The sequence below is a fragment of the Zootoca vivipara genome, chromosome 15 (genome assembly GCF_963506605.1).
Source record: "Zootoca vivipara chromosome 15, rZooViv1.1, whole genome shotgun sequence".
NCBI classification, from domain to species: Eukaryota; Metazoa; Chordata; class Lepidosauria; order Squamata; family Lacertidae; genus Zootoca; species Zootoca vivipara.
In genome coordinates this window covers 27,573,222-27,598,538 of record NC_083290.1, presented here as the reverse complement: position 1 = coordinate 27,598,538, position 25,317 = coordinate 27,573,222, and the positions used below count along the sequence as shown (strand labels likewise).

At 43.0% G+C, this 25,317-nt stretch overlaps 1 protein-coding gene across 5 annotated transcripts in view; it reads left to right on the top strand.

Moving 5' to 3' along the window:
- LOC118096862 (ubiquitin carboxyl-terminal hydrolase 28) overlaps positions 1 to 25,099 on the top strand; it is a 34,066-nt gene extending 8,967 nt beyond the window's left edge. For 2 of the 5 annotated variants that reach the window (XM_035139170.1, XM_060268548.1), the window contains exons 6-26: positions 338 to 424; positions 925 to 1,062; positions 2,648 to 2,721; positions 3,577 to 3,656; positions 4,520 to 4,668; positions 6,362 to 6,489; positions 6,661 to 6,756; positions 7,738 to 7,902; positions 8,271 to 8,482; positions 9,460 to 9,530; positions 10,496 to 10,727; positions 12,514 to 12,705; positions 14,562 to 14,707; positions 14,868 to 15,056; positions 16,405 to 16,500; positions 18,040 to 18,218; positions 18,571 to 18,649; positions 19,905 to 19,984; positions 21,233 to 21,356; positions 22,082 to 22,277; positions 23,724 to 25,099. In XM_035139170.1, the coding sequence (XP_034995061.1) occupies positions 338 to 424; positions 925 to 1,062; positions 2,648 to 2,721; positions 3,577 to 3,656; positions 4,520 to 4,668; positions 6,362 to 6,489; positions 6,661 to 6,756; positions 7,738 to 7,902; positions 8,271 to 8,482; positions 9,460 to 9,530; positions 10,496 to 10,727; positions 12,514 to 12,705; positions 14,562 to 14,707; positions 14,868 to 15,056; positions 16,405 to 16,500; positions 18,040 to 18,218; positions 18,571 to 18,649; positions 19,905 to 19,984; positions 21,233 to 21,356; positions 22,082 to 22,277; positions 23,724 to 23,899 (2,889 nt within the window). In that variant the 3' untranslated portion in view covers positions 23,900 to 25,099. Of the gene's footprint in view, positions 1 to 337; positions 425 to 924; positions 1,063 to 2,647; positions 2,722 to 3,576; positions 3,657 to 4,519; positions 4,669 to 4,945; positions 5,022 to 6,361; positions 6,490 to 6,660; positions 6,757 to 7,737; positions 7,903 to 8,270; positions 8,483 to 9,459; positions 9,531 to 10,495; positions 10,728 to 12,513; positions 12,706 to 14,561; positions 14,708 to 14,867; positions 15,057 to 16,404; positions 16,501 to 18,039; positions 18,219 to 18,570; positions 18,650 to 19,904; positions 19,985 to 21,232; positions 21,357 to 22,081; positions 22,278 to 23,723 lie in introns of those variants that run through there. The other 3 variants (XM_060268549.1, XM_060268550.1, XM_035139174.1) reach the window with 3 other exon arrangements.
- Positions 25,100 to 25,317: the final 218 nt, after the last annotated feature.

The following is a 25,317-nucleotide window of genomic DNA, read 5'->3' as shown; positions in this document are numbered from 1 at the left end:
AACATTAAAAACCTCCCTAAAGAGGGCTGCCTTCAGATGTCTTCTAAAAGTCAGTTGGATTGGGAGTGCTTTGTATGTTTCACTGGCTTTAGTGGGAATGCTGAGCACATGCCAACATCTTTCTGTTACCATGATTAAGGTCCACTTCAGAGCAGCAGTTTGTCTCTACACGGTGTACACATGCTTCTGTGACATCAAAAAATGTGTAGGAAACGCATAGCCTTTGAACTTATCATGAACGCTGGCCTACAAAGAGTGTTGTGTTCTGAACTGAGATCCAATTACAGTCTTGCTTTGATCAGATGAGGCAGTGGTTTAATTTAAGGGTTTTTGTCAGTCTCTCTTCCAGCTGCCAGAATTCCGCCGGTTGGTTCTTAGCTACTCCCTTCCACAGAGCGTACTGGAAAATTGTCAAAGCCAAAGCGTAAGTGCTATCTGAACAAGGGCAGGTTGCTCATTTTCTTGTAGTTGTGTTGTCTAAAATTAGAATGGACCTGGCTAGATTTTGATAACTTTATGAATCTAAAACATGTACTTGGTTTGAAACTGGCTTCAGACTTATTCAGAGTTTGAGGCTGGTTTGTTTTGCCACAGCTGGTATCATGTTTTCTTCAATATCTAGTTTATTATTTCAGGCAGAGTAAGGGACTGTGTATGAATAATCTTTAACATTTTTGCATTGTAATGCATTAGACACACTCTAACTGCTTACTTTCAGTGTTTCCAAACTTCTCGGCCTCCTTGAATATTGCCCTGAGTACTAAATGGGCAGCTTCCCAGTACTTGTCTTTTCTCTGTTTATACCTTGCCTTTGCCATCAGCAATCTTGACCTCTGTGCTATTTCTGTTGGTAACATACTAGCTCCTGTTACAATGGATTGCTCAGGTTGTCATTTCTGCAATTCATTGTGCTTTTTCATTCAGAAAAAGAGGAACATCGCATTCATGCAGGAACTTCAGTATCTCTTTGCTTTAATGCTGGGAACACCCTGTAAATTTGTAGACCCTTCTGCTGCCCTGGACCGTCTCAGATGTGCATTCAGTTCACCTGAGGAGCAGCAGGTAATTAGGATGGGTTTGATTGTGATCTATAAAGTGGGTGTGTGACTTTAAAACATACCGTGTTTCTCATATTATAAGACATGTCTTATATTTATTTTTTCCTCAAAAAAAACCACTATGGCTTATTTTCAAGGGATGTCTTATTTTTTTCCTCCTCCTCCTGCCACGGCTGGCATTGCTGCTGCGCCTATCACTATGTCTTATTTTCGGGGTATGGCTTATATTCCTTGAATGCTTAAAATCCTGCTATGGCTTATTTTATGGGTATGTCTTAAAATATGAGAAACAGGGTAGCAGGAGCATCTCAACGTTCTCTCTCCCTACATCTTAGATGGGATGTTTTCTAGTCTCTGGGCCCCACCATGAAGACATGCTTAAAGTGGTTTGGGGCAGGAAGCTTCTCTTTGTCTTCCCCCTTTCCCAGCTATTATGAGGAGTGCTACGTTCTGTGAACAGGAGGGTTGGAGACGCATTCATGCTAACCCCGAAGTTCTTCTTGACTGGTCTTCAGGTTTTGACCAGGAAGAGGAAACTCAGGTGGCTGATGCTGGAGTTCCAGGTGCTGCAGGACCAGACCCAGGTCAGGCAGCTGGTCCAAGTGGTGTAGCTCCTAGGGAAGTGAAGCAAGTAGTCAGAAGCGCACCGACTTCACCCCAGGTCAAGCCTGGGAAGTACAGCAAACGTGGTAGGTCACCCACTTCACCCAAAGCAAGCCCAGAGGGGGCTGCAAAGCGTAGTAAGTCTCTTGACAGTGCTGCTAGTCCGAGAGAGCCACAGTCAGAGACAAGCAGTTCGGATTTAGAGGGGTCCCACATCTTCCCCCTTTCCCAGCTATTATGAGGATTCTGGGAATCATCCCAGACCTATTTGCTTGTATAACCTGCCCATCTGGCTTGGTTTCCCAGCCACTCTGGGCAGCTCCCGACAGAATATTAAAAACATGATAAAACATCAAACATTGAAAACTTCCCTAAACAGGGCTGCCTTCAGATGTCTTCTAAAAGTCAGATAGTTGTTTATTTCCTTCCTTCTGATGGGAAGGCGTTCCACAGGGTGGGCACCACCACCGAGAAGGCCCTCTGCCTAGTTCCCTGTAACCTCACTTCTTGCAGGGAGAGAACTGCCAGAAGGCCCTCAGAGCTGGATCTCAATGTCCGGGCTGAACAATGGGGATAGAGACGCACCTTCAGGTATACTGGCCCGAGGCTGTTTAGGGCTTTAAAGGTCAGCACCAACCCTTTGAATTGCGCTCGGAAACCTACTGGGAGCCGATGTAGGTCTTTCAGGACCTGTGTTATATGGTCTCGTCAGCCACTCCCATTCACCAGTCTAGCTGCCACATTTTGGATTAGTCTGATGGCTCTTCCTGCGCATATGTACCTTGAAATGCCTCTCTTTATTTATGCATGTATTCAGTCAGTCTCTGTGTTACATTTCAACATGAATATTCTCAGCACAGCTCACAAGAACAGGAACAGTGGGTTCTGTTGCAAACACAATGTAAAAACAGTAGTTGCTGAAAACAACAGACTAAACTGACTGGTAACTGGCATGTTTGGCATTAAGTGTCTTGTCTTTCTTCTAGCAAGATGTGAGCGAGTTCACCCACAAACTTCTGGATTGGTTGGAGGATGCTTTTCAGCTGGCTGTGAATGTTAAGTGAGTCTGGAGAAACTTTAATTGAACAATAAGTTTGGTATATGACACATCATTGAATCCTCTTTCCTTCTTTCCATTGAGAATAGGGTAGCATTTAACATTGTGAGATTTCCTTCCATGTGCCACAGCTTGTTTAGGTGATGGGGAAGAGATCTTGAATTAAGCAAGAAGCTCTAGTTCATATTTCAATACATGATAAACTTTCTAAGCAAATGGGGCAGCTTCCAAATCATGTAAGTTACCCATGTTAATAGCTCCCTGTTCAACTACGACTCTAGGAGGTTGACAAAGTTGGCTTTTGTAGCTAAACTGTCTGTTAAAACTTGGAAAGCATCATTTTCATAATAGCTAGAGTCAGTATGGCAGAATATGAGTATCTGAAACAGTGTTTGAGGCTCTGAATATTCTGGACTGTCACTTTAGACTACAGGAGAAAGCTCACAGGATGAAATGCTTTCTCATGGAGGAGGGGGACGAATTCCCTGCCTGTAGAAGACTAGCCTGCCTGCCTTGGTAACACACTAGTTTTGGGTGGAGCATGGAATCTGTTATATAGAGGAGCATTCCATCACATGATTCCCTCATCTGCAGCCCTGGCAAAGGTTTCCTGTCTGAGTGGGACCTAGGCCTAAACCATAGTTTACTAACAAACTGATAACTGCATATTTCAAGTTCGTATCCCCTGTCCTTTTATACAGGCCACCTGTCATTTTATTCCATTTTCAGGCACCTGAGGATTGTTGATAAAAGTCTTGGTCTTAGTTGTGTGTTTTTTAAAAGCACTTTGTATTCCTGAGTCCAATGAATTTGTCATGTCTTTATTTGATTGATTGATTGATTGATTGATTTCTGCAGTGGTAACTCACAGGACAAATCTGAGAACCCAATGGTTCAGCTTTTTTATGGGACTTTCCTTACTGAAGGTATTCATGAAGGTAAGGTAGAAGGGTGTTAATTTAATCCTCTTTACATTGATTTGTGTCCTTAGCTGGACACTGTATCTGAGCACTGTTGCAGTTAGGTATGTTTTCTGGCCCCAGTCCATGCAAAATTAAGCATTTGCAGCTCCCTCTTATATCAGTAGTGGGACATTTAAATATCCACATTAGCTTACTATTGAAATTAATGAAAGTGCTCAATTACCATGGTTATGAAGATCCTTTCCAAGGGCTAGAGCCTTGAGCAGGAGCACTCCAAGGAATTGATGGTGGATTCATGGCAGTATTTTGTTCTTGTGGATTTCCACATCTTAAATTCTGAAGCAAGCAGTCATGCGTACTGTTCACTCGTATGCAGAAATGTGTGAGTCTCTCTGCCTTGGAAGGTTCGGTGAACTGAATCACTAGGAAGTTTATATGTTCACGAGAGAACTATCACTAATCTTACCAAAAAATACAAAACTAATATCCTCATATGTTATCCACATGCATTGAGACTGTAATGAATACTTGCAATATTCCCATTTGTTATTAATCTTGGTCCGAAATCAGGAAAAACTGGGAAGGAATAATAATAATAATTTTATTATTTATATACCACTCATCTTACTGGGTTGCCCCAGCCACTCTGGGTAGCTCCCAACAAAATCTATAGAGCCATTACAGTGTGCTAAAGGCTTATTTAAAAACTGTAATATGTTTATATTAACCAGTCAGTTGAAAACAAAACAAAACCCTTGTTTTGCTTAGCTTGAATAAAAACCTCTTTGCAATATCTAGGTATATCTGTAAAGGGATATTCTGGTGTGTGCTTGGTTTTATGAAAAGCTGGCTTTTGACTTTTCTCCCTTCATGTTCAGGCAAGACCTTTTCCAAAATAGAGACGTTTGGCCAGTACCCCCTGCAGGTAAATGGTTATAAGAACTTGCATGGATGTTTGGAAGGCGCCATGGTAGAGGGGGAGACTGAACCGTCGTCATCTAATCAGTCAGTGAAGTATGGGCAAGAGGTTAGTTCTACATGATTCATCAATTTTACTTGCAACAGAGCAAAGACGAACATGATCCCAAATGAGAAATTGTAGAAAGTATTGTGAAGCTCACATTTTACGTGGGAATAGTTACCCTAAGTGTACAGTATTCTGTGGCTGACATATTCATCAAAGCTAGCATGCCTAGGTTGTATACCTGCCGACTTCCCACATAACCTGTCCAGCATTTACCTTGCAGTAAAAGGGTCTGCTTATTATGTGTAAGTGTGATAAAGTGTTTCTCTTTCTATTGAAGCCTACCCGTACCCGAGTAGGGAGGAACCACTGCCTCCATATTTTCGGAGGGTAAAAGTACAGTTCTTAACTTTATGGTATGCTTTTTTTTTGTAATTCATCTTTTCCCTCTTCGTGCACACTACACTTTTCATTTTCATTCTAAAAAAATTAAAAAATATTCTGCCTCCACCTATCTTTCTCTTTCTGCTTTTTGATTTAAATCATGACCCAATCATATGCTGCTTAGACATATTTGAAAGCCATTCAGAACTACTTTAAACTACCTAAAGCATCTCTCTTTATAAGAATTGTTTATGAACACATGGCAAAGAATGAAAAATAAAGTTTTGCATTCTGGCAGGCAGCTTGAAAGAGAGGAGAATCTGCTGCTGTTTAAGGTCCATCTGTGCAATATTGGTACTTTCTTCTGCAGCATGCGGTGTTCCTTGATAGAGCTGATCGGCTCTATGTTGAAAATAATGTCAGGTTTTTTAAATTAAATCATTGTAAGGCAAATCATCTTGAGTGATTTAAGCTCCATAGTTTAGGATCCCAGGAAACTTAAAAGCAAAAATCTTAGCCAGAGGCAATTTTTACTTAACCCTTTAAATCTTTTTTTTTATATCTCCAGCCATCTTAGAACTGCATCTTAAATCAGAGCCTTTCTGTTTGCATATGCAAAGAAGGCATTAGGAGGCTGATGTGTTGGGAATAGTCAGGAATGTTCCCACTCCGTTCAGTTGATAGGCGTTAGTTCTGCTTTCTCGTCTATAGTTAAATTATCAGCTTTTGTAGGACAAAGAATAAGGATTGCTTTTAAAGAAACCTATGGATTTTTTTAAAAAATCGTCCCTATGTTACTTTCAACTGCTAAGGTAAAAAAAACTAGGATAACTTTTAAAAAGTGCATCAGGCCAACTAATTACGAATAGCTCTAAACAGAGGGTGTGATTTTATTTTATTTTTATCGTGCAAGCTTTGTCTAGCTCTAGATGCCAGAAGTCTATTAAAAGCTTAGAAGATGGAACCATTGGCAGGATATTTCCATCATGGATTTTAATATCAGCAGTTGGAAAACTCTTCTGCTCAGTGTCTATTTGAAACAGTTTCTGACTCGGCAGTTTTTAGTTGTGATTGTAAGGCTTGTTTGTGTTGCTCTGTAACCTTAAGCCTTTGTACACACCCAGCGACTTAAGGTGGGCTCAGCTTGGCTTTAAAATCAGTATTCAGAAATAGCCTATAACTAAATGTACAAAATAACATACATTGATCGCCCCTCCCCCCTGGGTATGGCATGTGGTGGATAGGTATGGTGAGATCTCTGGTATCTTACATATTTTCTGTAATTAAGTCCTGCTTGAAGCTGCTTAGATTTTTTTTTTTAAGAAGGTCTAGTATCCTCCTCCTGTCTTAAAACCTTTTTTCTGTGTTCCAGCGCTGGTTTACAAAACTTCCTCCCGTGTTGACTTTTGAACTTTCCCGTTTTGAGTTCAATCAGTCGCTTGGGCAGCCAGAGAAGATACACAACAAGCTAGAATTTCCACAGATAATTTATATGGACAGGTGAGATGTTAACTGGTATGCAAAAGCTCAGAGCATCAGGCTTTACCCTCAAGGCCTGCAAGAGTAATATTGGCATGACTGCATCAGTCTTCGTAATGATTCATGTGTACTTTTGAATGGGAGGATTGATGCTACTAAAAGAGACCACACAAAGAAGTGTTTGTCCTTTAGGTTCCTGTATGGTAACAAAAAGCTTGTTCAAGCCAAAAGAGAAGAGATCAAGAAACTGAAGGATCAGATAACGGTTCTACAACAGAAATTGGAAAGGTAGGTGGTCAGTTTTTCGAACTACAAAACTTCATGTTAACATATTCAGACTGTTATGTATGGTGGTCAGTCCATGATTAGAGCAGCAGTGTCAATAGCACCTTTCCCCACATGGAATTAATATGAACCCATTGGACTGGTGTTGTTGTTTTTCACTCAGTTTGGGATCTGTGAGAGCAATCTTGGCGGGAGCCTCCACATCTCTCCAGTCATTTCAATGATCTCTCAGATTGGCAAGGAAAAGCTTTCCCTCTATGACGTCTCCCTATTCTCCAGCCTGCAAAGGGTCACATGACTATATCTTGCTTCTGTCTAGCCACATTTATTGTAGCTGCTGGGTGATTCCAAAGCAAATTTCCTGAGGGGGGCAAGCTTTTATCCAGCATTGGACACACACACAAAGACATGGATTGAATGCTTGGCTATTAAGGTTCTCAGGCTGAGTAACAGTGGCTTGTAGTTGAGACAGAATAAGTTCCTTAACTGGTCCTGGGCATTCCACCATGAACCATAACTTTTACTGTATATTACTGTTGGGTAATATAGCCAAATAGCACGCTAACTGACACTGCTTGTTTTGGGGCCCATCTTACATTTAAGGTCAGAATAGCAAGTGGTCTCCATGCGTGTTGATGGACTTTTAGAAAGGCCTACAAATGGGCGCCTCTTCCTTCTTGGGTTATTATGCCTGACGTTACAGAATCCAACTCTCAGTGGTAGTTTATCATGTGGTTTTTCTTGGTAGTTAAAATTTAAATTAGATTTACAGTAGTCCTCAAAATGAGCTTGTGATTAACACTTGGGCATATACCAGATATTTAAAGGGAAAGCACAATTGGTCGCTAATGCTTCTTAAATATTGTAGCTTTGGTCCCATTAGAATAATTTAAGCTATACAGGGATTCAATAAACTTAATTGGTGTTTTTATAAAGTAAGGTATAAATAACATGCCATAATTCTCTTTGATTTATTCTCTTTAGGTACACAAGATACGGTTCTGGTGCCAGCCGCTTCCCTTTACCAGACATGCTGCAGTATGTTCTTGAATTTGCAGGTTCTAGGCTGCCCGGGGCTCCCCCCTGCACTCAAGACTTGACACCAGTAGCTGAATGCCAAATTTCAGAGACTCCTCCAATGCAAAGCAGGTAAAGAAATGATTTTCCTAAGATATCATCTGCAGCCTCACCTTGACTCCAGAAATCTTGGGATCCATTTATATATTCTTTCCATTTCCTTGCTTCCCATCTTTCCAATGAAGGACTTGGTTGAAAGCTGCGTAATGCCATTCTGTCAGAGGTTGGTTTTCCATTGGGGTTGATTTAAAACGAGAAAAATAAGATGTCAGCAATTCAAATTATTGTGACTTGATGTATGCTGTTTTGGGGGGGTCTTTGGCCAAAAAAGCATCATACTATAGCTCATTAGGTGGCTGCTGAGTACACTTCAGAGAAGTGTTGGTTTCTATTTGCTGGGAACTGTAGCATCGATTATCTGTCTGTCCTTCTCTTAATAGGGTGACAGTAACACAAGCTGAAAGTGCCAAGGTCGTAGCCTCTGCCCTAGCCACATCTCGCCAGGAACCAGCCAACGAACCCATCCAGTTTCCCAGGCTTCCTGTGAAGGTACCAGAAGGTCATGTCCCTCATGAGATCACAAAGGATGAAATAAGTCTTGTTGTGGCCTGCCTGCAACGATGGAGAGAAGAAGTTGAGCAGGACATAAAAGGTCTGTGCCCGGAGAGTGCCCACCCTATTACAGTGGTACCTTGGTTCCAGAACGGCTTAGTTGACAAACAAATTGGCTCCCGAACGCCGCAAACCTGGAAGTGTTCCGGTTTGCGAACGCTTTTCGGAAGCCGGATGCCCGTTTTGGCTGTCAGCATTGTTTCCGGGGCTAATCAGCCAATCAGAAGCCATGCCTTGGTTTTCGAATGTTTTGGAAATCGAATGGACTTCCAGAACGGATTGAGTTTGAGAACCAAGTTACCACTATATTGCGTTTGTTTTTTGTTTTTTAAATTGTAAGCTTTTAAACTGTATTTTAAATGGTCTTGGGGAGCTTATGGTGAAAGGTGGACAGAAATTATTATTAATAATAATTAGTATAACAACAACAACAACAACAAACAATTGGAGCTAGAGTCACTGACTTTCATTAGGTTTGTTCAGGGCTGTTCATTCTCTGCACCATACCAATGCAAAATAAAAAGTATCAAATTTCATGGAAACATGCTTATCCTAAATTCAGTTATTTAGCTTGCTTGCTTCATTGGAAGTTGAAAAGATTAGTAAGTGTTGGCATATTGTAGGATGCAGACTCTGAGCTGAGTCTCCACTGAGAGATTGAGGAGAATCAACAGAGTTGTACTTCTCCATTTTTCTTTTGAAAAAGGTCTAATCTTCTAGATAATCAGTTCCAAGAATGTCTGGAGTTGAGAGGCCCCTCCCTGTTAATCACTTCCCTAAGGAACGAGGCATTTGGGCTTAGAGTTATGAAAATCATCCAGGTCCAGGGAGAACTTTCAAAGAATGCTGCCTCCTTCAAGGCAGCAAGAAACTGCCTGTCATGCAGCAGTGCATGGATTTGAATGTGCGTTGTGCGTTGTTGCGGATATGGGTAGATACTTTTGTTGTCTGTGTCCTAGAAATGCTTAACAGTTAACGCAAGATCAAACATGAGTATTGAATTGTTTTGATTAACAGACCTGAATGCTTCTATTGCACTGCTTTCCCAATCTATTGACCAGATGTACTCAGATCCTTTGCTTCATCAGGTAGGATATTTTGACTTTTCGTTGAGATTGTTTTTCTGTCATTGTGCTAGCACTGGTACATGCAAGCAGTGTATGCTGTTAATTGAGTTCATTTACAATTTTCTTGAAAGCAATATCATCTTATTGGGAGATTGTGGGGGTATAACTGCTGTTGTTGAACCTAAAGTAATTCTCTGATCTGTCCACGTAAAACTAGTTTACTAAAGCCCAGCCTTTTCAAGCAGGCGTTTGGATTCTATATGATATCCTGCAAATAATGAAATTACCTTGCTGTGGAATGGGATTGCTAATGGGATTCATTAAAACTTGTTCTCGGACATAGACACTTTCCATTTTTCTACCTTACACTATTTCCTGTATCTGTTTCAGTGAGCTGTAGATGCTGTTATAAATATTAATAACTGGCAGAGTTGGTTCAGTTTTCTCTCCTTTCCCCCTTCAAAATACATTACTAGGACCATTCAGATACCTTACTGAAAGACAGAGCTGCTTCTTTCATGCTTAGAGGTGTTTCTGCCCTTTTCCTCCAGCACGTAATGAATCAAATGCTGGGTGTGTCCTGGATTATACAGTGTCTGCCTCTTGGCTCCTCGTCTTAAAAGGCTTGGGTTTCAAGATTCTGCCATCATATTAGTGGAGTTACGTTGTATAAACTTGTCTTCTCCCAATAAGTGGCTTGTACTCCTCTTTGTCAATCTGCCAAGTGTTTTCTGGGTAGTCGGGCTTTGACCCTAAAGTTCACGCTTGTCACAATGACTCTGAAGCACTGCTTTCTGCCAACTAAAGCCATATTGCTCCGGGAAGAAAAGAATCTGTCCCTCTCTGTGTGAAGCTAGGATTGTATGAATGGATAGTTCTTAACAGGCATAACAGCTGGGAATGTGCCTGGCTGAATCTGGCCTGAGGTCATGTTACTTCACCTGCTAAAAATAAGCCTGTTGTGTATGTGTGTGCATATTTTGCAGGTCCCTTACCACTTGCATGCTGTCTTGGTCCATGAAGGCCAGGCCAACGCTGGCCATTACTGGGCCTACATCTACAACCAGCCCCGAAAGAGCTGGCTCAAGTACAATGACATCTCTGTGACAGAGTCATCTTGGGAAGAACTGGAGAGGGACTCTTTTGGAGGTCTGAGGAACGCCAGTGCCTACTGCCTGATGTACATAAATAAAAAGCTGCCACACTTTGCTGCTGCTGGTAAGGACTTTGAAATGCTTACTTGTCTGAGTGACCTTGAGCTACTGGTTCTGTAAGCACTTTTCTGCAATGCACCCAGTCCCTGCTTGTGGCTCATGGTTGATTCTTGATTGCATGGGAAGCTCTGTAGGGACTTGGGGTTTGGGCTAAGTGATCTCTTCTAAGCAACTGTTTTTCTAGACGCATTTAGTTGTGTATAGAAATGGTACAGTAAAAAGGGTACAGTACTGGAGTGTAAGATGCCTAGCCTGCATTTAATGCTGTTTGAAATCACAAGAGAGAGGATGTCTTGACCTCCTTCTGCAGAGCAGGAGTGAGTGCTGAGTGATCCTGACTGGGCCAAAGTAACAGCCAACATCCATATGGGGACAGAGATGTTGGCTTAGCCCAGTACATGCTTCCTTCAGGTTGATGATATGCTCTATTCAGATACCTGTCTTCCGGAGCAGTCTAGAAAATTAGCTTGTGTAGGGTAAAGAGATGAACAAGTAAAGAGTATGCAGGCAAGCAGTTGACCATTGCCATCTCTCATGGCATCATTGCCTGACTCTTCCTCCTTTTCTCTGGAACACTAAAAAGACATCTAGTCCATTGGGGTTTGGGAAGTGGTGTGAAGCACACCTAAGCAGTCCAGCTGATCTCTCACCACCTCTTGCCGTCTTTGCCCTGAATGCTGGCAGTTGCAAACCATCATTGGGTGCCAGTTGGATTGAATTGAGGTATTTTATTTTCCCTACTTCCTACATGCATTCCCCATCTTTGCTCTAAGGAGCTCTGGGTGTCCTATATAGTGCTCATCCTTCCATTTTTAACCTCACAACAACCTTGTGAGAGAGGTTAGGCCGGGAGGGCTAGTGACTGGCCCGAGATCACCCAGTTGAGCTTCATGGTCCAGCTGGTTTATGAATCCTGGTCTCTCAGGTCCTACTTCTGACACTCTTTAATTACACTGGCTCTAAACCCCATACCAGTGGTGCGTGTTTGGGATAGAAGCAGCTTCAGTTTATTTGTATCTCCCATTCAGGATTGTTCTGGATCAAAAGGCAGCACAGAGGTCATCTTAATAAAGTTCCATTCAAACCCTTCCCCAATTTAAATGTAGTCGTGGGCCAGGATAAGCATAAGGGTTGATAAGAAGCTGAAGGAATCCTCCAGGCATCAATGGGTTGAGAGAGCAGAGGAGTAATAAATTAGGAGCTAATGGTTTGGGAGGAGTTGGGGCTTTCCTTGGGTCCCTTTGTCAAAGGCGGCTATGGGGTTGTGGCGCTCATCTCGCTTTCAGGCTGAGGGAGCCGGCGTTTGTCCACAGGCAGCTTTCTGGGTCATGTGGCCAGCATGATTAAACTGCTTCCGGCACAACGGAACACCATGACGGAAACCAGAGCGCACAGAAACACTGTTTACCTTCCTGCCGCAGCTGTACCTATTTATCTACTTACACTGGCATGCTTTCAAACTGTTAGGTTGGCAGGGACTGGGACAGCAACTGGAGCTCACTCCATCCCAGGGATTTGAACCGCAGTGCCACCCGCATCCCGTGGATTTGTAGCGCCCCCCCCCCATAGGGTGGTGTGTAAACCCAAATCCGTTTCTATAACTGTGCAACTTCTATCCAAGGTGCTCAGATAAGTATGGGTGACCCATAGTATTTATAAGCAAAGGTTTCACTGTAGGCTATTCTTTCACAAAGTGTTTTGGTTTAATAGTGAGCCCGACAAGTATTCAGAGGTAGGATGCAAGGGGCAGACAAGCACCAGCACCTTCTGGATATTTTCCCTTTGATTAGATTATGTTAATGGGCAGACCCAGAGAGAAGTGGAATCTCTGCCTCTGGAGCTCCAGCACTACATCCAAGAGGACAACTGGAGGCTTGAACAAGAGGTGGCAGAGTGGGAGGAGCAGTCGAGCAAGATGGCGCAGATGGATCAGTCATCACCAGCAGAGTCTCAGGACCTCTCTTCTTCTGACTTGGGACAAGGTGAGAAAAGCAGACAGTCTCTTTTTGTGCCTCTCCTAATGCTGGTTGATCAGCCCTCTGGCTTACTGGATTGTTGAGAGTGACGAGGCATTCCTGGTGCTTAAATTTCTATAAGAAGCCCTGTGTGGACTTTACCTCCCATATTGACTTGATCAAGCCCTGTGTGGACTTTACCTCCCATATTGACTTGATCTTGATATTGAGATGATCTTCAGAGGTTCTTCCAAAGCCCCTGCCATTTAGAGGTAATGCAGATTGCTTGCTATCAGTAGAATTCCCTCACTGTGGATGATCCTTGGCACCAGCCTTGTTATCTTTTCATTCTTCCAGATTTATTAATGCATTACTTCATCATCATCATCATCATCATCATCATCATCATCATCATCACTTTATTGCACTGGCCAAAGGCCATGGCATCATTCACAAAGGGAACAAAGAGAAAAGCAGCAATAACCATAAAAAACCATAAAAACATCAGGCACTTCAGATACAATGAACCACGATCACTTCTCCTAAAAATTATTTGTTGCATACGATAGAATAGCAAGGGGTTCTCAGGTAGAATGTGCCAGCTTAAATGTCCGAAACACCTTTGCAATTGACCTCTATTTTATCTAGTTCTTTTCTCCTGATCTTCTTAGCTGCCAACGCATATAGTGCTACTTTAGAAGTTACAGTGGTACCTCGGGCTACAAACGCTTCAGGTTACAGACTCTGCTAACCCAGAAATAGTACCTCGGGTTAAGAACTTTGCTTCAGGATGAGAACAGAAATCTTGCTCTGGCGGCACGGCGGCAGCAGGAGGCCCCATTAGCTAAAGTGGTGCTTCAGGTTAAGAACAGTTTCAGGTTAAGAACAGACCTCCGGAACGAATTAAGTTCTTAACCAGAGGTACCACTGTACAAAGTCATCAGTATCACTCAGCAGCCATTTCACCCTTTCCACCCTGTTTGAGTGTGTTCCATTCGTGAGCAGGGGTTTTATAAATTGGTCTCTTGGTTCTATATATAGTGGGCATTGCAATAAATAGTGGTACAAGTCCTCTATGCAAGGTTGCCCACACAGACAAAGAATCTCCTTGTACTGTACTTTGCCATACCGACCATCCACCACCGCCGAGGGCATCGATTGGAATCGTAATTCTGTAGAAGCAATTCTTAGTACGGCAAGTGGGAGCTTTGTCAAATAACTAGCTCGGATGTGCTCCGTTTTGATAAGTGGGAACCATGGTGAACTTTTGTTAGAGGCAATCGTGGTTAAATCCCTTTCTGCATCGGACCTGAAGAGACAATCTCTTAAGTGCTTCTTATCCATCTTCATGATCACCTGAAGATCTTGTAATTGATGATGATGATGATGATGATGATGATGATGATGATGAAGAGGAGTTTGGATTTGATATCCCGCTTTATCACTACCCTGAGGAGTCTCAAAGCGGCTAACATTCTCCTTTCCCTTCCTCCCCCACAACAAACACTCTGTGAGGTGAGTGGGGCTGAGAGACTTCAGAGCAGTGTGACTAGCCCAAGGTTACCCAGCAGCTGCATGTGGAGGAGCGGAGACGCGAACCCGGTTCCCTAGATTACGAGTCCACCGCTCTTAACCACTACACCACACTGGGTCAAGAGGCGTTGGATGGCATTACTTATAAGACCCAGGCTGCTGTTTTTGTCCCATTCATTGGAAGCATTGCTCAATAGGTAGAATATAAATCTTTGCCCTCCCACACTAGCTGTAGCTCAGGGCCAGGCACGACCCAGGTTCTAACATTTTGTCTAGTTCTCGTGTTTTTCTAAATGTCTTGCTGGACGTAGAGAGTAAATAGTAGACTACGCTTATTTTTCTCTCCTCAGAACTATCTTCTTCCTCCAGCTCTGAACGGGTGGCACATTCCCACTCCTCCGAACATGCCATGATTGCCAAGGAACAGACGGCTCAAGCCATTGCCAAGGCAGCTGATGCATATGAGAAGGCTGGTGGATTGGCAGCTCTTAACAAGGTGAAAATAGCAATGGTTGGGCTTCCGGACCTTTGTAGCCACCCTTGTCCATGCCTCTGCTCCCTGCCTCCTCTCGCTTGAACCTTTTTTTGCTTTTCTGGTCTGCCTTTCATTTCTCTTTCTGATTTCTTTCTGTTTTCTTATCTCTGTGTGGCAACAGTCAAAGGAGGCAGAACCAGTGCAGCACCTCCCAGAAGAAGCAGCAAACCCCACCATTCAGGCAGAAGAGCCACAGGATGCTAAGGGGATGGAGTTTTCTGCCCCACCTAGCTCACAGATCACTGAAGTGGATATCCCCAGTGTGGGAAAGATTCTAGTTAGATCAGATGCAGATGGATATAATGAAGAGGTACACAGCTATGTGTCTGTGTGTCTTTTTTGTAGCAAGCAAAAATGTTGGGGATGAGCATCTTTCATTCAGAGGCACTGCGAACTAGGGAAGATGCCAAGCACTGCCCTCGCAGGCTGCATCTTCCCCATTTCAGACGAGTTGTGCTTGGAAGTAAACATTCCAGAGCTGTCTCTCAAACCTTCCAAACGATGGTGCTTAGAATTGCAGGCTTTCCCACCAGTGTTTGGTGTCTTTGACACGAGAGTACTCCCCAAGGTTGCTCACTTAAAAATAAAAATACTAAAGCTGTTTTTACCTCTGCTGAGGTCTTTTTGCCATCCAAGGCTGCAGATGGTGAAGCCACATAACATTCTGAAAATGTGGCAGCAGTCCTAGTCCTAAATTTTGACTGCTCCTATGCACGGAAGCAATCCTGACAGCACCATAATGTTTGTCTCTCGATTGAATGGACAGTATGTTTGAGGGCTGGGGGTTTTCAGCATGTGAGTGAGGACTGGTAGGTTAAGTAAGCCAGTTGCTAGCAACCTGCTATGGAGTAGGTGGACCTGCACATGATGCCACTGTCATCCCATGCAGGAAATGGGGATGGGTCAGGACTTGGGTGATGTATCTGCATCCCTGTAAAGGTAAAGGGACCCCTGACTATTATTTCCAGTCGTGACCGACTCTGGGGTTGTGGCGCTCATCTCGCGTTATTGGCCGAGGGAGCCGGCGTACAGCTTCCAGGTCATGTGGCCAGCATGACAAAACCAATTCTGGCGAACCAGAACAGCACACGGAAACGCCGTTTACCTTCCCACCATAGCGGTTCCTATTTATCTACTTGCACTTTGACATGCTTTCGAACTGCTAGGTTGGCAGGAGCTGGGACCTAGCAACGGGAGCTCACCCCGTTGCGGGGATTCGAACCGCCAACCTTCTGATAGGCAAGCCCTAGGCTCTGTGGTTTAACCCACAGCGCCACCCACGTCCCCCTGCATCCCCTTAATTGCCCTTAATTCCTGCTCATCTTTCATTAGACCCTCTCAATGCATATGTGGACGCTTAAGTCATAGTCAGTGGAAGGGCACAAAGTTGAGGTGTGTCTACAAATGTGTGAACAAATCAAAGTAACTTAATAATCATGAAGGGCAGTCTTCAACTGGTTGCTTCCATGACCATACTGGTTGGGGCTGATGGGAGTTGCAGTTCAGAATTTAAACATTTGGAAGGCCCCAGGTATGGAAGAAGGTAGAACCCTGACTCTGGACTCTGCATGTCTTAGCTCTACCTGTTCCAACTCTTTCATCGTGTAGCATTTTTCATTTTTCCTCTCTCTGTCTTTCTTTTTTCTTCTTTCTGTCAGATGATGCTCAGTCCTGCCATGCAAGGTGTGATCCTGGCTATTGCTAAAGCCCGTCAAACCTTTGATCGGGATGGGTCTGAAGCAGGGCTAGTTAAGGTACTATTGTACACATGTGCCTTTTGGCAGTGGAGAAATGCAATGAAACATTGGCTATGGATGCCACGTGGCTGTTCCCTACTTCATTTTTCTGCCCTGCGATGTCTTGATTGCAGAGATTTGTTCTGTCACGAGAGGTTGATATCCTGTGAAGTTATTTGCTCCCCCATCCACTTTGAGGAAGCAGGTCTTCACTGATTTTTGAAATGTCTCCTCCCAGGAGTCTTTTTAATATCTATCCTCCACTGAGATAACAAGATTGCTGATGCTCTTAAAGCATAAACTTTTCACTCTGAGTAGAAGTTTATTGGCTGCACCCCAAAGTGCAGTTCCCTCCGCTACTGCTATTGGATATATATATTGGATATATCTATTGCAAGGTGTGGACTTCTCATGACCAAGGGAAGCAATGGACTGGCTTGTGAAGCTTCTTTCTAGTCCTGGAGAGGGTGGCATCCTGATTTTCATTCATTCATCCTTCCTCTACATAAGGAGGGCTTCTCCCTGTCATTAGAAAACTTAGAACCTAGAGATAACCATTTATCCTATTCTGCTTTTTCCCCTGCTTAGGGGTATTGTTAGGGGTTAGGGTGGGGCAGGGATTACTGCTTTTATTGATACTATTTTTGTGTATTTATTTTAGATCTTATGATTTATGTGCAAATTGTTTAATTTGGTTGTACTTTTTGATGTTTTATTTATTGTTTATGACTACTTTTGTTACATTTGTAATTATGCGGGGGGGGGGGGGTTTACATGTTGTAAGCCACCTTGAGTGGCTTTAACCTTGAAAAGGCAGCATATAAATAAAACGATGCATGTATGTATATTGTTAAGAAATCTTTTGTCTGGTATTCATTGAGCCTGTTTCTCAGCTGTAGAAGTCTCCAAATGTAGACTCATGTTTCTAGCTCAGGTTCTGGACATCTCAAGAAATCTTGCTGTCTCAAAGTGGATAGGTGGAAATTGCCCATCTTTCAGGAAATCCTCTGAATGATTGGTGAAGGCCAACGCGCTGGTAATTTTCTTAGTAGCCCTGCAGCCTTCCGGAAACAGCCCAAAGTGCCAACTGCCGTCAGAAGCAAAACTTGCATTATATTATTATTATTATTATTATTATTATTATTATTATATTAATGTTTATTGAGTTTATATACCGTCTTATACCTGGAGGTCTCAGGGCGGTTCACAGAAAAGATCACAACAATTATAGAGATCAGTTTGTTCCTGTTGTTGTTGGAGTTGTGCGCTAAATAAAATCCTCGGTATTGCTGCACTAGATCATATGTCACTAGCTTTTGCATACTAGTTCCAAGCAGATACTTTGACATGGTTGGAGCAAGGCCTCATGACGGTCATCTGCAGAGCAAGGAAGACCTTGCAGTTGCTTGGTTTCATAGGACTTTAATTTCAGCACATCCAGCTTAAGTTGGTCACGAGCAGCTTATTGATAAGAATGTCCCTCAAAGTCTAGGAATTGCTTGCATTGTGGATTCATAATTGTCAGACTGATATTGTTCCAATTCTTGGCTTTATTAGGCATTCCATGAAGAATACTCCAGGCTGTACTCGCTGTCAACAGAGACTCCAACACCACAAAATGACCCCCGGCTTCAGCACGTCCTAGTTTACTTCCTGCAGAACAATGCGCCAAAGCAAGTGGTGGAACGGACTCTTCTGGAGCAGTTTGCAGACAAAAACCTCAGCTATGATGAAAGGTTTGTTCAGAACATGTAAGCTGTAATGAATAAAGGAAGGACACAGAATTGCTTTGAAAGTGCTATATGGGGGCTTTGTTTGGTAGGAATGGTGTTCAGTGACTTTGGTAGTACTGATCAGTATTAGATGGTTAAAGAGATTTTTATTGTTCTGTTTTAGTTCTCCGTTTCTAACTTGCATTTCCCCCTCAGTGGGCCAAGAAGGCAGCTCTCAGCAAGTCAGCGCTGCTTGCACCTCTGAAATATATAGATGTAATATCAAAACAAGCTAAATCTAAGAGATGTGTCAGTTGACATTCTCTTGACTTTTGGGTGTCACTTCACTAAGCTTTCTCCTCCTTTCTGTGAACAGATCAATTAGCATTATGAAGGTAGCTCGAGCTAAGTTGAAAGAGATTGGTCCTGATGAGGTGGACATGGAAGAGTATAAGGTAAGGAGCCTTAGCCCTAAAGTTTTAGGTCTGGTTTATATATTTGTGTCAAAGCTGCAGCCTAATTGTTAGGTGAGCAAACGCTACTCTTGTGACCAAAAACGTATAATCGGTTTCCTTCAGATAAATGGTGATCACTTAGTTTCTTCAGAGTTGTGTTTTGAGGGTTACTTGCTCTGCCTGAGATGTCTATATTTCCTCTAGCCCTGTCCCGTATCCTGGATAAAATCTGTTTCATTCCACACATAAACAGTAGCAGAAATAAGAGTGCCCTATCCTCCCCCCCCCCCAAAAAAAATCCCATTTAGATATTATGGTAAATTTAGCAGCATTCTGTTCATCCATTTTTAGTAGAAACGTGTCTACAGCATTTTTTAAACGTCTGGCTTGCTGAGACACTACAGAGTGTTTCAAGCGCTCCCTTTGCTGTCTTGTAGAGATCCTGCTTCACATTCACTTCAGGATTCATCTGAATCCAGCGCACAGCCTTACTGCATATACCCAAAATGAGGGTGAAGTGCATAATAGGCATCTTGTAATTAGTAAGTGGGCTATGATTCCTGCCTCTCTCCACCTGGCCTAGGGCAGGGCCTGACAGGCTTCATAAGCACTGCTGCTGCTGCTGCCCAGCAAGGACTGGGGTATTTTGGGGGAAGTATTTTTATACGGAAATTGTTCAGTTTGGTTATGTAGTCTTGATGTGTTTTATTTACTTTCATGATTATTTTGCTATGTTTGTAACTGTAAATCTTTTCATATTGTAAGCCGCCTTGAGCGTTGTTTTAACTGTGGAAAGGCGGCATACAAATAAAATGATGATGGTGATTACCGTATTTTTTTCGTGTATTAGACAAGGTTTTTTGACTCAAAAATCATGTGCAAAAACGGGTCGTCCTACACACAGATAGTGGCATGGGGGGGGGGAGAAGTGGCGCACCCGCCCGCCTGCCGGTTGGCAGGAGCACAACTTCCCCTGATGCCGCTGCACGCGGGAAACAATCTAGGGAGTATTTCCTACCCACAGCTGCATGGGGGGGGGGGGAGAAGCTCAACAACTTTGAGCCATCTCCCCTCGTTTTCTTGAAGTTGAGTCCCAAAAAATAGGGGGGAGTCTTATACATGGGAGCATCTTATAGAAGGAAAAATACCCAAAAGCAACAAGAGAAAAGGAGCAATGTGAGAAAAGCCAGGTGTGAATAAAGTGGGACTTACTGAACCAGTAATGGATTGTGACCATTTTCTTTTTCTGGCACAGAAATGGCACGAAGACTACAGTTTGTTTCGCAAAGTATCTATTTACCTCTTAACAGGCTTGGAACTGTATCAGAATAAACAGTAAGTTTGTGTAAATTGCTTCCACACACAAAGGTTGTGGTGAAGATTTGGAGGGTAGCTGAGGATTGGTAGATGTATTCTTAGACCCATTACAGAAGGTTGAAGTCTGTGGTGGTGCATCATAGCAAGTAGAAATTAGGGATGACTTGAGTGGGGAAGTACTACTTTTCCACTGTTTATAATCATAATCATAATCATAATTTATTATTTATACCCCGCCCATCCCCGGGCGGCTTCCAGCAAAATATTAAAATACATGATGTTGCCACTTCTGCATCTGTATCTTTTCATAAACACTTTGGCTCAAAAGGTTTCATTTTGTCTGCAAACTCGGACAAGCCTTCTTCTAATGGATACATGAGTGTCCATAGTTTATACATAAGGATGGTGAAGAAGGGTGGTGCTAGAATGCTTGTGGTAATTCCTCATGCACTGAGGGGAGAGCAGGAACTTCTGAACAGGGTACAGTTGTGTTCCTGTGAATTTTGGTAAATGTGCTAGTTTGTGGGCCAGCTCTTACTAGGCAGCTGTCCTCCTACAGAGTGGTGCATGGGCTACACTGGGGAAATGTTCCTAGCTCATTTAAGCAAAGCATCCCTTCCCAGTTATTTGTATTCCAGCAGGGCTTATTTTCTGAACACAGGGAAGTAGTTAGCAGATGGGTGTAGCCCATCATTTTTAGGGGTACTCTCACTTTGACTTAAGAAAATCACCATTTTATAGTTCAGATCAGGAGAAAATAAATACAGTAAATGGACAAAAGTACAAAGAACATGCATTACCTCATATTACACAGCTCACAGTAACTTCCACATTGGCATGAGGTTGTACGCACTAATATCTTCCCGATTCCTCTGCTAGATTCCAACTCCTACTTCACGCATTAAAACGCTCGCTTCCTTCTGAGACTCAAGAAACACGGTGACAGGAATTGAGGCTGCCATCGGGGGGTAGTAGCGGAACTGGCGGTTCACCATGTTATTCAACAGAACTGACAATTCACCATGCTAGAGAAGAAACTAAAAAAAAATTTAAAAATTAGTTTCTTCCATTAGATTCACAAAATGTTTACGGGTATGCGTTACCCCAGGGTACCCCCCAGAAAAAACAAACACTGAGTATAGCCATGTGTCCCAAGCAAGTATAAGAACTATGAATGGCTGCTGTATTTTGCAGTAAATGTTTGCTTCCACAACCTGTTTTAATTCCGAAGATTGCAACTCTCACCCTCTTTCCTGTTCTTATAAGGTACTATGAAGCTCTGACCTATCTGGTGTATGCCTATCAGAGCAATCTGACCTTGCGGAGGAAGGGAGCCAACAGAGGCGCCAATGCATCTTTAATTGCTCTGTACAGAAGGAAATGTCTCTTGGTTGGTATTAACCCCTTCTCCCCTCCCACCTCTTATATGGGTGCTGCTTTCTCCACCCCTTCACGTATTCACTTTATAGTATGCTAAGGGACGCGGGTGGCACTGTAGTCTAAACCACTGAGCCTCTTGGGCTTGCCGATGAAATGGTCAACAGTTCGAATTCCTGCAACAGGGTGAGCTCCCGTTGCTCTGTCCCAGCTCCTGCCAACCTAGCAGTTTGAAAGCACACCAGTGCAATTAGCTAAATAGGTACCGCTGTGGCGGGAAGGTAAACAGCGTTTCTGTGCATTCTGGTTTCCATCACGGTGTTCTGTTGCACCAGAAGCAGTTTAGTCCTGCTGGTCACATGACCCGGAACGCTGACTGTGGACAAATGCTGGCTCCCTCGGCCTGAAAGTGAAATGAGCACCGCAACCCCATAGTTGCCTTTGACTGGACTTAACAGCCATGGGGTCCTTTACCTTTATAGTGTGCTCTATCTCTTGGTTCCTGAATGGATTAGTGAAAACCTCTCTCAGGTTGGGGCACTTTGCAGGGAGGGGAATATCTGGCAGATGTTTGGGCTCTTTTTTGCCATGTCAATGTAAAAATAAGCAAATAAAAACCCCTAAATGTTCAGCTGCACTCTAAAACTTGCCACAGGAAGCATTGCGGAAAGTGACACACACCAGGCTGAGCTGTTGCCAAAGACCCATAAATGTGTTTCTCATATTGCTTTGCCACAGAAGTTGAACGATGCTGCAGCAGCTCTCTTTGAAAGTAGCAATGAGTTGAGTGTGGATGAAGGTGTGAACATCTTGAACGAGCTGATCATACCCTGCATGCACCTCATCATCAACAATGATACCTCAAAGGATGACCTGGATGCTGTTGAGATCATGAGAAATCGTTGGTGTGCTTACCTGGGAAAGGACATGAATGGTAAGAAGGGGGTCCTGGACCTCTTACTCTGTACCGCTATCATCCTATCTCTCGCCTAGTATTGCTAGTCTTTGTGTACCTTTTGACTGTTTTTCTAAAGACTGTCAGAAAAATGCCCTAGCACAATTAAGATAAGCCACAACATTTGCATTTTGCTTAGCCCTAAAGCCAAGGTGGCAAACGTGTCCCTCCAGATGTCGGGTGGACTACAGCTCCTATCATCTGGCCATTGGCCATGCTGGCTGAGGTTGATGGGAGTTGGAGTTCAACAGCATCTGGTGGGCTACAGCATCTAAAGTTTACTTGAGAGACTGCCTTCTTGAATTACTAGATCTTTGTGTTCAAAATATGGGATTTGATTCTTTCATTTCCCCTCTTGTTCGCAAGTAGAAGTAACACCTGCCTCTCAACAGTCATACTTGTATGGGGCATTCCAGTTATAGCAGCTTGCTGTGTACACCCAGCAGCATTCTCCTGGCGTGAGGAATGATAGAAAATGTTTTGTTGTTGCCAGAAATTTCTTGTACATGTTGCATCTGTACCTGGCACATCCTGTGATCAGAGGTACACACTGATCAGAAAACTTATTTTTAAATGTTCACGTGGCATGACAGTCTTTACCCCAGAGATTCCGGGGGCAGGGGGCAGAATGGAGTAGGAAGAGGCAACTATGTGAGAGGATATTGTTGTTGTTGTTGTTGTTGTTGTTGTTGTTGTTGTTAAACATATTGTGAATTAAAATAAGCACACATGGCCTGGAAGTTAATCTATTGTGCATTTTTCTTTGCTAGATTTTAATAAATTGGTTAAACTTTGTTCGCTTCAGCCAGCAGGGGGTGTCAGGAAGAAGTATTGGTCCTAAAATACTGTTTCAAAATAGACAATAGCTCTGGTTTCTGCAGTTGAGTTTTCATGTGTTCTGCTTTCATGAACTTGTGCAAAAGCTTTTTCACATCTGCAATGAAGAGGTAATTCAGACTTGCAGGTAGTTGCTTGCGGTGAGAAATACTTCCTTTTAGACAAGTGGCTTATCTCACCAGTACCACCTTGTAAAATGCAGGTGGTTGTGAATTGGGTACAACTTAAAAGGTATCTCTTACTGTGCACTGAGAATGAGGTGCTGTTGTAAGTGTTTGCAAGTTGGGTTTGTAGACATCCGTGATGTCTGCAACACTGTCTTCACCAGTGTTTATGGGAAGTGCTTGGTGAAGTTGGCAATAAGAGCCCTATTTTAACTTGTAAGTGCCATTATGTTGCTTTGAAGGAGTGGGAGAAGGGGGATATGATTGAGGGAACTTCCAGATTTACGTACAGATGCAGTGGTTCTGCATTCCAGAGTTTTTCTGCATCTTCTTACATTTCACAATCTTAGTTTCTTCAAGATGTCAAAGCATAGATTTGTTGCTATTGGGTGGTTGTTGTTATTAGGCTCTTCTTGTCTTACAGAGGACCTGCAACTAAAACTGAGTGAATTCCTACCCCGCCTGCTAGATGGTTCCTCCGAGGGCATCGTTCTGAAAGAACCGCCCAAGATCCGCCCCAATTCTCCCTACGATCTCTGCAGCCGATTTGCAGCTGTCATGGAATCCATTCACGGGGCCTCGACTGTCACTGTCAAATAAAAACTGCCGACTGTACTGTATTAAGCTCTGGAGACCACGTGCCCACCAGCGTGTGGCATCCAGCTGCCGACCACCTTTTGGAATGGAGCAAGGAAGAGAGATGCTACGTTGAGACAATCCACATTCAGACCTAACCAAAACTGTGCTTAGAAAAGGGCTAAATGGGACATGACATGGGCAGGCACTAAGTCAGAACATATCTTGAGGTTTCACTGTTTTACGTTGCCTATAACTGCGTTTGCCTTGGCTTCCTACAAGAACACGGTAGGAAGACTTTTATTTTTTTAAACGGAAATTTTAAACACAGCATATTGTACATATATACTTCTGTTGTGCTCAATTCTTATGGAGTATGCAGTGGTTTGATATGCTCATTGTGAGCATTCCATGCACACTCTGTTATATTTTGAATGCACTTGCCACATATGTTGGGCTATTCATGTGTCCTAATGCCAGCAGTATGTTATCAGTGCTGATAGCTGTTGTGCTGTCACTACATATGACTGAGCCAACACAAGGGGGTGCATTTAAAGCACAATGGGGAGCATGTAACCTGGAGCCTGTTTAAACTGGACCTCAGCGACATCAAAGCAGGACTGATTCAGGGAATAAGCCAGACAGTCGTAGGTAATTTTAAGAGCAATAATTCACATTCACCTTTTTCGTGTAAAATGGGAGCCTATCAATTGAGGCCCTTCCCATCAGGTATCTCCTGATGTGGCGGTAACAGAAGAACCTGGTAGCCTGGGTTGTACAAAATACAGGCATTCATGCACACTGCATTTGTGTGTGTTGGCAACTCAAAACACAGTTGATGCCATCAGGAGAAATGGTGATGGTGGCAATATTTTACAGTTGCTACAGAATTGCAGAAGTCATTCCAGGACAAGAATAGAGATGCAAAACAAAACCCATAAGGAAACTGCTTTCTCTGACCTCCCAAAGCATATCTCTTTTATTACCAATCACTGAATTTTCATTACCAGGCTAGTATTGGCAGTGACAAGGGCTCTGAAGTCAGGAATAATAAACCTTTCTAAAAAGATACAGCTTAACTGGCAAAGTCTACTGCCAATATTTTAAAGCAATCTTTGTTTTACTGGAATACATTGGCAATCGGGATGTAAATGGAAATACATATTTGATAAGCCTTTTTCTGTTTTAATTAAATGTGCAATAAAGAATTTTACCCTATTTAAATTTCTAGTGGATTGCTTTGTTTCTTTTGAGTGTCTAGACCAGGGGTCAGCAAACTTTTTCAGCAGGGGCCCGGTCCACTGTCCCTCAGACCTTGTGGGGAGCTGGACTATATTTTGGGGTGGGGGGAGGGAGAATGAATTCCTATGCCCCACAAATTACCCTGAGATGCATTTTAAATTAAAGGACACATTCTACTCATGTAAAAGCACACAGATTCC